The sequence below is a fragment of the Phoca vitulina genome, unplaced genomic scaffold (genome assembly GCF_004348235.1).
Source record: "Phoca vitulina isolate PV1807 unplaced genomic scaffold, GSC_HSeal_1.0 scaffold65, whole genome shotgun sequence".
Classification (NCBI taxonomy): Eukaryota; Metazoa; Chordata; class Mammalia; order Carnivora; family Phocidae; genus Phoca; species Phoca vitulina.
The window spans coordinates 4602019-4613856 of record NW_022589768.1 but is presented as its reverse complement, the minus strand read 5'-3'; the positions used below and the strand labels follow the sequence as shown (position 1 = coordinate 4613856).

At 54.9% G+C, this 11838-nt stretch overlaps 1 protein-coding gene across 2 annotated transcripts in view; it reads left to right on the top strand.

Moving 5' to 3' along the window:
- The window catches only part of SLC28A1 (solute carrier family 28 member 1), a 49986-nt gene continuing 38148 nt past the window's right edge, over positions 1-11838 (top strand). Inside the window, exons 1-5 of one of the 2 annotated variants that reach the window (XM_032392021.1) lie at positions 1-78; positions 3283-3394; positions 4228-4316; positions 5489-5580; positions 9406-9589. In XM_032392021.1, the coding sequence (XP_032247912.1) occupies positions 3299-3394; positions 4228-4316; positions 5489-5580; positions 9406-9589 (461 nt within the window). In that variant the 5' untranslated portion in view covers positions 1-78; positions 3283-3298. Of the gene's footprint in view, positions 79-3282; positions 3395-4227; positions 4317-5488; positions 5581-9405; positions 9590-11838 lie in introns of those variants that run through there. The other variant, XM_032392022.1, reaches the window with a different exon arrangement.

Here is an 11838-nt window from a genome sequence, read left to right as displayed (position 1 = left end):
AGAAAGGATTCTCTTCCGCTCTGGCCAAGAATTGCCCCGACACAGGAAGTGGCCCCAGGAAACAGACACCAGAAACTGGTGCGTGGCTGCTTCTGACGAGGGGGATGGGGGCGGGAGAGGTGGAGCAGGCCCTTCAGTACAAATCCTTCTAAGTGCTATTTTGTTTTGATTGGAAGGGAAAGTATATATATATACTGATATGGGAAAGTAGATAGATAGAGACATAGATGTATAGATATGGTCCTCGCCTCTGCCCTGGACCCAGCGCTCCCCGCCACATCCCCAGCTCAGTCCTGCGCTTCCCTCAGCCCCCGCCCCCCGTGGGTGGGACCTCAGAGACCAGCTCCTCAGGAGGTGGGCACGCAGAGGGTGAGGTGACAGCTGAGGCTGAGCCTGATGGTGCACAGCCAGGACCCTTGAGGTCCTCCAGCTCCGGGTCTCTCCCCGGGGAGGTGGAGGTGCTCATCCCAACCTATCTGGCCTCCCAACCGCCAGCCTGGGGCTCTCAGCCAAATTCCACCAAAAAGCATTTGGCTTCTGGGGTCCAGGATCACTTGAGGGGATCTGGGGTCACTCCTTGAGGGGAGGAGCAGGGGAGAAAGTCCTCCAGGAGAGCCTGGAGGAGGAGAGTGGTGTTAAGGCATCCCCGAGATGGGCCCTGTGACAGTGGTGACCCCTGCCAGCCTGACGGTGCCAGGCTCCCTGCCAGACGCCTCACCTGCGTTAGCTCCTTGAATCCCCATCAGTATTCATTTACGAGGTAGGTACTATTAGCCCCCCTTGTTAACTTGAAAGAAACAAGTTAACTTTCGGAGTCTTTAGGCTCTGGCTCAGGGTTCAGACCATGACACACCACCTATGAAATCCATGTTTTAGATCAGGGCACACAAAAATGTCAAGGGTTTAAGGGGCAACAGAGGGAATGTTTGGAAGCAAGCTTGGCTGCTGCTGGATGTGCTCTACCCCCTGGCTTTCCTCGGGCACCAGGAGAAACCAAGAGAGGAGGGGAGAGGTGAAGAGGCCGAGGGGAGGGGAGGGGAGGGGGAAGAGGCTAGAAGCAGAGAAGCAGGTGCAGCCTCTCTGGGGCCTGATAAGGCCCTCTGCCAGGACGGCCCCTAGCCCACGGAGGCGGGCGTCCTTTAGGATAAACCAGGTGACACCGTGGACATTGAGTTTATAATCAAGGCCGCACAGGGGTCCCCAACAGAGTGAGGGGGGCAGGGTGTGGATCTCTGCCCCAGATTGCAAAAAAAAGAGCTGGTGTAGTCGGAGCCTCCTTTGTAAAAGGAATAACATAAAGGCAAAGTCTGGAGAACAATTCCACAAACTCAGCGGGTCGTCTCCAGGGGGCTCCGCTTGGAGGGGTTTTTCACTTGCTGTGTTCTGTATGTCTGTATCTGTATGCGGTGTTTCACGAAGCACGTGTAATGCTTTGCTAATCAGAGTGACAGACAAAAAAATGTTTTTAAAGGCAAGGGGCACCCCCACCCTCCATCCATCATCCTCTCCGAACGTCTAGAACAACCAGTAACTGCAGGTAATCCCACTGCCTGTGTTACCAGGAAATGTTTATGCATCACATGGGGTTTTGTCCTGAGTGTGTATAATTATTAAAGAGATGTCATCCACCCTGTCAGAACAGTTTAATGTTTAGTTGGAGGACTGAAACATTAAAGTTTGTCCCTTGACTTCGCACACTGTTGCTTAGGCGTCGGCTAAAAAAAAGAAGATACAATTACACGGTATGTTAACTAACTGGAATTTAAATAAAAATTTGAAAAAAAAAAAAAGAATAAATAAGTTACTTATATGGGGAAGAAGGGAAGGAAGGAGGGAAGGAAAAGGAGGCAGGGAGGGAGGAAGGGGCCAACAGCGTGATTGCGTTCGGTTGTCCTGACGTTATGGAGGCTTGGACGTGACCCGTCGCTGTTTGTGACTGCTACCTGCTTTCCTTACCTTCCAGCTCAGGGAAAGGAGGTTGTTGTCATAATCACTGATTCCGTGAGGAAGGGAGACTGGTGAGATGCAAGATGAAAGCTAACGTGCATGATCCTCCAGCCTGGGTAACCTGGAGGGCCGGTGCAGAAGGAGGCCACGGGGGTGGGGGCGAACTTAGAGAGGGTGAGAATAGTGAAGACAGGCTTCCTGGAAGAGGTGGGCCCATGTGGGAGAGGGGAGAGTAGGGAAGAGGGCGTCTCAGAGGAGGAAGGCAGATGAAGTTCGAAGGCAGGAGCCCAGTGGGCCAGGCCCAGAGTGGGGCCCACTGGCTCTGTTTTCCCTTTTCCCTGAGAGAGGTTGGGGTCCCTGCCCCGGCTGCGGCCCTGGGCCCTGGAGAGGGCGCTGGACCGAGCTGGGTGGGAGGCCCAACCTCCTCCCGCTCTGGACTCTGCCCAGGAATTTGCACTGAAAAGAGAAGACGGGCCAAAGTGCAAGCAGGTTGAAGTCATTTTGTCCCCGTGGAAATACGCGCTTCTGTCCTTCCCCGAGAGTGACTTGTTCACCACAATATGTGAGTAGGACGGGGGTCCTGCCCCTCCCCGGACAGTTGTGCATCTGTGTGTGTGCACAGGTAGCTAGGCATTCCTGGGCTCTGCCTGTGTGTGAACTTGCACACGTCTCCTTGCTCGCGTGTGCACCCATGTGTGTGTGCCTCTGAACGTGTGAGTTTAACCAGGCCGGTGTTTGGATGGAGTAGGGTGCTCCCCAAGGGGAAGAAACAGGAGTGGGGAGAGATTTGGTCTTAGCTCAGGCTCTTATTCAGATGAGTTAGGCCTATGAACTGCAGCCAAAAAAGGACTATTGGCTTTCAGAATTGAAAGGTCCAGTGGTGGGGCTGGTTTCAGGTCTAGCTGGATCCAGGGACTGGGAGAGTCTTTGGGATATTATTTTTCCAGCTTTCAGAGGCAGGACAGTATAATACGGTGAAGCTATCACTTAGTGGCAATGGCTTTAACCTGCTATGGGAGTGATGAGAGCTAGAGGTTCTTTTACATGATTCCTTCCTTGCCCTCCCTGTGAGGTGGGCAGAATTTGCCCTGCTTCTGCTGGCCCCCAGATATGCAAGGACTTGCGTCCCACGGGTTCAGAAGTGAGTGCAGGAAGGGGCGCCTTCCTCTGTGGCCCCCAGGCCCAAGGAGGGTTGAGCTCCGGGATGATCAAAGCGGCACCAGGCATCTGCTCCCTGTTTCCATCCTCTCTCATCCTCCTCCCTTCTCTGGGCCCCCCACCTGGGTCCTGCCTTGCCTTCTGCTTTCAGCTTTGGGCCCCGACTTTGTCTTTCAGCTGGAAGGTCGGGCACATGGAAGACAAGACACCAAAACGAAGAGAGTCCATCTCGCTCACATCTGTGGCCAATGGTCTGGAGAACAAGGGGGCTGAGCTCTTGGAAAGCCTGGTCTGTCTCCTTCCCCTTCCCCATTTTGGCCCCTTGGGGGGAGGGCCCTTTGTTCACCATCTTCCTTCACCCCTCCTACCTCTTTGCCTGAAAAATTAGGACCTGCCCCGCAACCCAACGTGCAGCCCCTTTATTTCGCTCATGAACCCTGTGTTGTGGACCTGAGATGTGCCAGGAGCACCTGCCCTAGTCTGAAAGGCCGGAGGGGTCGTTTGAGCTGTGATCTAAAAAACAAGGAGACACCACGTGATTGGAGGTGGGGTGGGGGTGGATCTCTGGGGAGGCCTCAGCCTTTAAGGAGCTGGCCCTCTTGTCCTTGCTCCGGGATGGCCAAGTGGAGGCCCACCACCCAGAACTTTGGAGCCGAATATGACACCCTTTTCCCTCCCAACCTCCCCTGACAAAGCCCCCTGCCCCTTCAGCACACTGAGCAACCCCAGGGTGTGCCTTTCACACTGTAACCTCTACCCCCCGAAACACAACTCCACAGACGAAAGGAGGGCAAACGGTGTCCTGGAGCCATGCCACGAGGTGGGCCCACCTGAGGCTTCCCCAACCACCCACCGCGAGGCTCCAGGGTCCCCTCTGCATGCAGCCCAGGAGCTCCCTGAGGGCGGGATGTGTCTGGCACCGAGTCCGGCACACAGTAGGCGCTCAATGTGCGCTTTGCAGAATTTAATGAAGTTGTCCTCTAATGACTTCCTGTGCAAAAGCCCAGCCCCCACCCCAGTGCCCTCCCGACATGCCCATGGGCACACAGCGCGCAGCCAGGGTCCCTCTCCGCTCTCACTTGGGGCAGGAGGCACACTCTGGTCACTGTCTGGTGGCTTTAGGAGGAAGGCCGGACCCCTGGCAACGTCTCAAGCCCTGCCGAGGGTGGGGACAGCTGGACCGAGGCCAGCCCGGAGCCCTTCTCAGGACGGTAGGTGGCCTCCAGGAGGGACGTGGGTTGGCCTGGGGGGCAGGGACAGGAACCTGGCCTCCTGACAATAGGGAGGGGGCTTCCAGAACCTTTGTCGCCAAAAGGAGCAAACGTGCTTTAGCCGACGAATGCGCACTGCGGCCTGCTGCCTCAGGGGTGAGCCCGGCCGGAGGCTCCCACCCGGCCTCGAAGCGGCCACAACCAAATCCCCGCAGGAACCGCACTCCATACCCTGGGGCTCTTCTGACTGAAGCCGGATGGGGGCCCCGAACCTCCCCGCCTGCCTTCTACCCTACTGGGTCTCTGGGGCACCTCCGGGAACCTCGAGGCTTAGTTGGAAAAACCCTGGCCTGGGCCGGTCCCCTCATTTCCCGTGGGGAGGCCGAAGCCACGAGAGGAAGAGAGACCGGCCCTGGTCACACGGGCAGCAAGTGGGAGCCTAGAACTCGGTCTCTTGAGGCCCAGGCTCGCTGGGGTCCCCACTGGCCAGATCCTGAGCTGAGGAGAGCACGAGGCGGAGGGGTGTGGAGGGCAGGGAGCCCACCTGTGTGCCTCGGATGGGAGGTTGGGGAAGAAGGCCTCCCTTAGGAGGAGGGAGGTGGGGACAGGGAGGGGCGGGGCGTCCCTAACACAGCCCCCTCCCAGGGGCCGCCTTTCCTCCCGGGATAGACAGGCGGCCAGGTTGGGGGGGGGGGGGGGGGGGGGGGGGGGGGGGGGGGAACTGCCGGCGTGGGGAGGGCTGTTCACATGCTGGGAGGGGCTGCTGACTCAGGTGGTGAGTCTCCCGTCCCCGGGAAGAACCCCGAGCTGGGACGCAGACAGGTGGAAATGGGACGGGGAGGCGAGGCGGCCGTCCTGGTTTGCGCCCTTCTGCGGGTGGGCGGCTCTTCCTCAGCATCTGGCTTATCTCCTTCCCGAGCCGAGGGCAGAATTCTCAGGAGGGCCGCTGCCGCTCCAGGCTGAGGCTCGGCTGCCGTGGCCGGCGTGGGGGGCCTGGGGCATTCCTCGGTTTGCTCTGGGGGGGGGGGTTGCCCCGGTGCTGTGATGTCGAGGCCAGCGCCCGGCTCGGCCCGTGTCTCCACTGCACTGGGGATGTGCCTGAGTGGCCTCCCCTGAGGTGTTGGCACTAGGAGTCCAGGGCCACGCGCGGACCCTGACGGTCCTCTCCCCAGGCGGAGCCCGCGGCCGGCCCTGAGGGCCCGACGCTTCTGCACGGAGCACACACAGCTTTTCCGATGGATCTGCACGGGCCTGCTCTGTACCGGTGAGCCTGGGGCCCAGCCGCACCTGGCAGACAGCCGTTCCCAGCCCCCACCACCCCGCCATCCATGTCTCAGGGCCTCCACTAATCCAATAATTCAACAACCGACTCAGGGCCAGCTCCGTGCCAGAAGCTGGGACATCAGAAGGAAGCCAGAGCGGGTCTTATTCCCAAGGTCGTCTGCGATCAGTAAGGGAGAGGGGAGCTAGTATTTCCACGTGATGCAGCCAGCCATCTAGGAACACCAGAGAAAGATGGGAGTGGTCAGGGAGGACTTCCAGGAGGAGGTGACATTCAGGCCTCACCGGTGGAGCAGGAGCCAGCCAGGGAAGCAGCAGGACAATAAGGGGTGAGAAGGCACTCCATGCAGGACTCCAGGAGTGAAGGTGAAACCCGGCCCGGTGCCGGCTGGAATGTTCCGCCAGAGCCAGAGAGAGCCATTGAGGGATTTAACAGGCAAGCGTTGGGGCCGGATCCACACTGTGGGAGCCTGGGAGAGGCAGGCAGGGGTGAGGGGGGCTGGTGAGGGCAGCAGCACGTGGGTGAGAAGACGAAGTGTCAGGACGGAGAGACCCTCGGGAAACTCCTCCAGGGACGCGCGGAGAATGAATCGCGAGGGGCGTCAGTGACCGCGGTGTGGGGACCAGCCGCGCAGGGGGCGTTGGCAGAGGGAGCGGCAGGGCGAGCCTGAGGGGCTGTGGGGGTGGGGGGCCAGGAGGGGTGAACAGCTCCTGTGCAGTAAGGGGAGCAGCAGAACAGGGACGGAGGAGCGGCCAGGGGATTTAGCGCCAAGCCGGTCACTAGGGAGCAGCGGGGGGAGGGGCTGGATTGAGTGAATGGGAGGTGCAGCAGTGTAGACAGCAAGTGTAGACAGCTCTTTGGAGGGATTTTTTATGAGGACAGGTGGGAATATTAAGGCGGGTGTGACAGTGTTAAGGAAGGGGTGTGTTGGTGACAGGAGACACTTGGACTGTGTTTGTGAGCCGGGGTGGGGGTGGGGGGTGGGAGTATAGAAAGAAGGGGGAAAGACGAGGAGACAGATGGCAGGTGGAGGGCAGCCCCTAGGCGCAGGGAAAGAGGGCAAGGGGCCCAGTGGAGGGGCGGGTCACCTGGTCCTGCAGGTAGGAGATGGAGAGGGTGTGGGTGTGGATGCAGAAACCCCCCCCCCCCCGCCCCGCCTCAGGGGGCCAGGCAGGGAGAGGCCACAGAGCGCCATGATGGCAATGACCCTGGTCTCCATGTTGAAAGCGAAAGCAGGGCCGTCTGCTGAGATGGGCTGGTTCATGGCCCTTCGAAGCTTCCTTCTAGAGATGTCTGAGACAGTGAAGTCTTCCTTTGGCAGGATCTGAGCCCGGGCCTTCTCTGTCCCCCTTGCCTCCACCCTCACTCAGACTTAGACTGGTTCCTCCTGAAGAAATGATCGACACAGGAGCACCTGGGGGGCTCAGTCAATCATCCGACTCTTGATTTCAGCTCAGGTCATGATCTCAGGGTCGTGAGATGGAGCCCCGTGTGGGGCTCCGTGCTCATCAGGGAATCTGCTCGAGATTCTCTCCCTCTGCCCCTCCCCCCCAATAAGTAAACCTTAAAAAATGATTGAAGATCATGAAAATTATCTATCTCCTCCTATCTTGCCTTTGTCGTCACTGTCAGTAAACGATCCTTTGCAATGGCCAATCTCAATTTTCTCCATGTTTGTGATCTTGCTTTCCTCCAGCTCTTTGATAACTTCACTGTATCGTGTCTTTTATGGTGAGGCCCTTCGCATACTCTCTGGGAGGAGGTGCGGCAGAATGATGAAGCTCGTGTTCTCAGCACTGTGTGCCTGAGCCGTATCCATGGTGTCCTCCCCTTAGGTGGGCTCTCTCCATGGGTGCAGAGATAGCCCTGGCCGCTGACCAACAGAGGGCCTTGGGGTCCCCAGTCTCAGAAGAAGACCCATATTTCTGGCCAAGTCGCCGGAAGTCTTTGATTGGGTCATGTACCCCTCCCTGGGCTCCCACTGGACCACATGGACTCAGAGTGGGAGCAGACGAGTCCTGTCACCAGAGGGGTGAGCAGACCCTAGAAGAACACAAATAATTCCGAAGACACGTCTCTCCATGCCCTGTCTGGGGGACTTGTCCACCCCGCCTCCTCTCCCGCACAGTGTGCCAGTCCCCCCCACCCCCGAGTCATGGGGCCCTGAGACAGACAGACCTGGGTAGGAATTTTAGCTCAATTCCCTCCCAGTGTGAGTCACCCTACTTCGCCGACCTCAGGTGCCTCATCTCTAAATGGGGATCAGCACAGACCCGGCTGTGGGTGGTTACGAGCAGGAACCCCACAAGGGCTGGGAGGTGCTGAGCGCAGCACCCCTCGGCCTCCCACGGCCCTGGGCCTGCATCCCCGGCCCCGCCCCCAGAGCCACATCTGCGTGCCCCTAAGTGACATCTGTGCAGGTCAGAGACCCAGCCCACAAACCTCGGTGTGAGAGGAAGGGAGCTTGCTTTCTCAGAACTCGACTCCTGTGCTACTTCAATTTCATCATCCCAGCTGCGTGATCGGAACTTAATGTCTGTCGATGTGGAATATTCCTTCACCCCTTTCCCCAGGAGTCCCCCCCGCCCCATAGCCGCTGTCAGTCCTCAGCTGTGTCCTGACCTGCCCACTTCTGCGGCTGGTCCTAGGTCCTCTGCCCTTGCAGGTAGCCATGGAGACGCCCCCGTCTCCGTCGGGGGTCTGTTCTGGTCCTTCCCCTCTCCTCTTCCGAGCTCCTCACAGAGATCACTCCTGCTGCTTCAGGGCCCGCTCTGCTGTGCAGAACCCCAGAAGCTTTCTACGGCTCTGCCTGCCCACACAGCACGGGCGCTCCTCTCTCTGAAATCTCCCTCCCTGCCTCCCTGGGGCAGGGCTCCTCTGTTCCCAGGAGCCACCAGCTCCTCCGGCTAGTCTGTCCTCCAGCTAGTCTGTCCTCCAGCTAGTCTGTCCTCTAACCCCTGTCTTCCAACTAGTCTGTCCTCCAGCTAGTCTGTCCTCTAACCACTGTCTTCCTACTAGTCTGTCCTCCAACTAGTCTGTCCTCAACTAGTCTGTCCTCCAACTAGTCTGTCCTCCAACTAGTCTGTCCTCTAACTGGTCTGTCTTCCAGCTAGTCTGTCCTCCAGCTAGTCTGTCCTCTAACTAGTCTGTCCTCTAACTAGTCTGGCAGCACAGGGGATAGGGTAGGACTTACACTTATTCACAATGCTGCAGCCCACATTTTTACCGAGTGGAAGAACTATAAGTCCTTTCCATTCTTCAAGGGCCCTGGCTTCTGAAACTCATAAGGCAGGGAGAGACACTTCCCCCTCTGCTCTCCCCTGTCATGTTCCTTTCTTGAGGCAGAGCACAGGTTGGCTTAGCTACTCGAAGAGGAGAGGAGCAAGCGGGGAGAAGGAAATTCTAGGAAGAAAATGGTCCATATTTTCAGAGTAGGATCCTGGCACACATGAGTGAACTCCGTCCCGGAGTGACTGTCCTGTCCATCTCCGCCCACCATGGAACCCCATGTGATCTGGGACAGAGCAGGCCCTCCGCTGATGCTCGGAACCCCCTCCTTACATACTCTCATCCCTCACAGCTGGTCAGCAAGTTCAAGGTGTGCAAAGCCCCTCCACACACCTTCCTCAGTTACTCGGACCAACCCTCCAGCACAGCCCGGGATGATTGTCCCCAATTCCAGATGAGGCAGCTGAGGCGCAGAGGTCCTCCGTGCCCTGGATGGGACAAGGTGGAGCTGGGGGGCAGGGGGGCTGGCCCGTGTCATTGTCACTGACCCCTCTCTGTTTCATTCCCCCCCACTCCCAGCGTTCGCTGCCTTCCTGCTGACTGCCAGCCTCCTGGATTTCCAGAGGGCCCTGGCCCTCTTTGTCCTCACCTGTGTGGTCCTCACCTTCCTGGCCCACAGCCTGCTGAAGAGGTTGCTGGGACGCACACTGCTGAGGTGTGTCAAGCGTCTGGGGCATTTCCGCCTGCGCCTATGGTTTGAGAGGTGAGTGAGCTCACAGCCCCAGGCAGGGTGGGCGGGCCGTTGGCTGAGGCCTCTGAGTCTGCTCCGGGGTCACCACCCGGCCTGGGTGAGGAAGGCCTCAGTCCTTGCCCCACCCGGGGGGTTCCCGGGCAATGGGGCACCCTCCCTTCTGTTAGCCCCCTGGGAGCCCCGGGTCACCTGAGAACAGGACCCAACAGTTTCCTAAGCTCAGAGGTTCCAGCCCACCCAAACAGGGGGGGCCCATGTCAGAACCTCCTATGGGATCACCGGGGGCAGGAGAGACAGACAGCTGCAGGGGACCACCCCTGGAGTCAGAGTCCGCAGGATGGATTGGGGTCCCGGTGTCCATGAATTTAGTGAACCCCCAGGGGATTCTCGTGCCGCCAGCCATGTTCCTGGACAACAGTTTGGGATCCCCTGGTTTTCAAACTGGGTTCCTTAGAGGTCTGGAAACCTTGGAGGTGCCATAGGGTGGGAGAGATTGGAGGGGGGACCATTAGACCCCCCTCCCCAAATCCCCATTACAACCAGGAAGCTCTATTTTATCTGTTTTATAAACTGAGGTTCGCAAAAAATAAAAATAAAAATAAATAATTAGCTGGAAAAAAAGGTTTCTGTGGCTTAAAAAAAATCTGAAGACCCCCAGTCTATTTCAGGACTCCATTTTGTTGATAAAGAAACTGGTGCTCAAGGATATCCAGTGACTAACCTAGGGAGCTACCACAGCAAAATGATTTGAGCAGGCCTACGGATGAGCACATTTTTTCATCTTATTTATAAATACATGTATAATAAATAATAATTATTCATAATTATAATTTATAATTTTAAATAAATTAAAATTTTAAAAATTAATAAATTATATAAACTGAATAAAATCTAAAAATTTTATAATTTGTAATAATTAAAATAAATTTATAAATAGATTTTTTTTTTACAATTGGACTTTTATTAGACTAGTACAGTATTAACTCTACGCAGATTGTCTTATGCTAAGGATGCACATTATAATCCCTGGAGCAGCTAAAAAAACTAAAAAAACACAAAAGGGTGTCACTTAAATAATAATAAAAGAGTTAAATGGTTTTGTGAAAGGATTTGTTTATACAGTCATCTATTTGTGACTAATCATTAATACTGGCTTTCCATTGGAGGTATTGATGTAAGGTTTCCTTTCAAAAATACATGCAGATTAATTAGACTTTATGAAAAGTAAAAACTTTTTGATTCAAAGGATACCATCAAAAAAGCAAAAAGACAATCCACAGAATGGGAGAAAATATTTGCAAATTATGTATCCGATAAAGGACTTGTATCTAGAATTACAGCTCAACAATAAAAAAACAACCAAATTGAAGAATGGGAGAAGGACTTGAATAGACATTTCTCCAAAGATGTACAAATAGCCAGTAAGTACATGAAAACATGCTTAACATCATTAGCCATCATAAAAATGCAAATCAAAACCACATGAGATACCACTTCACATTTACTGGGATGATAACAAAAAAGACAGATGATAACAAGTGTTGGCCCAGTTATGGAAGCCTCGAACTCCTCACCCACTACTGGTAGAAATGTGAAATGGTGCAGCTGCTTTAGAAAACATTAGTTTCAGGGGCACGTGGTGACTCAGTCGGTTAAGCATCTGCCTTTGGCTCAGGTCATGATTCCAGTGTCCTGGGATTGAGCCCCGCATCAGGCTTCCTGCTCGGTGAGGATATGTAGCAATTCCATTCCTAGGTATATACCTAAGAGAAATGAAAACATATGTCTATTCAAAAACTTGTACACAAATGTTTATAGCAACATTATAATGCCAAAAGGTGGAAACAACCCAAGCATCCATCAACTGGTAAGTGGATAAGTCCAATATGTATATCCATATAATGGAATATTATTTGGCCACAGAAGGGAAAGTTACATGCTATAATAATGACAAAGCTTGAAAACATTATGCTAAGTGAAAGAAACTGGTCACAAAGAACCATTTATATGAAACGTCCAAATTGGCAAATCTATAGAGACAGAGAGTAGATTAGTGATTGACTAAGGTTGGGGGGCACAGATGGAAAGATTGGGGGTGATGGCTAGGGGTTCTAGGTTATTCTTTGGGCTGATGAAAATATTCTAAAATTGATTATAGTGATGGTCACACAACTCTGAATATACTGAGGACCCTTACACTATATATATTTTTTAAAGATTTTATTTATTTATTTGAAAGAGAGAGAGAGGGAGAAAGCATG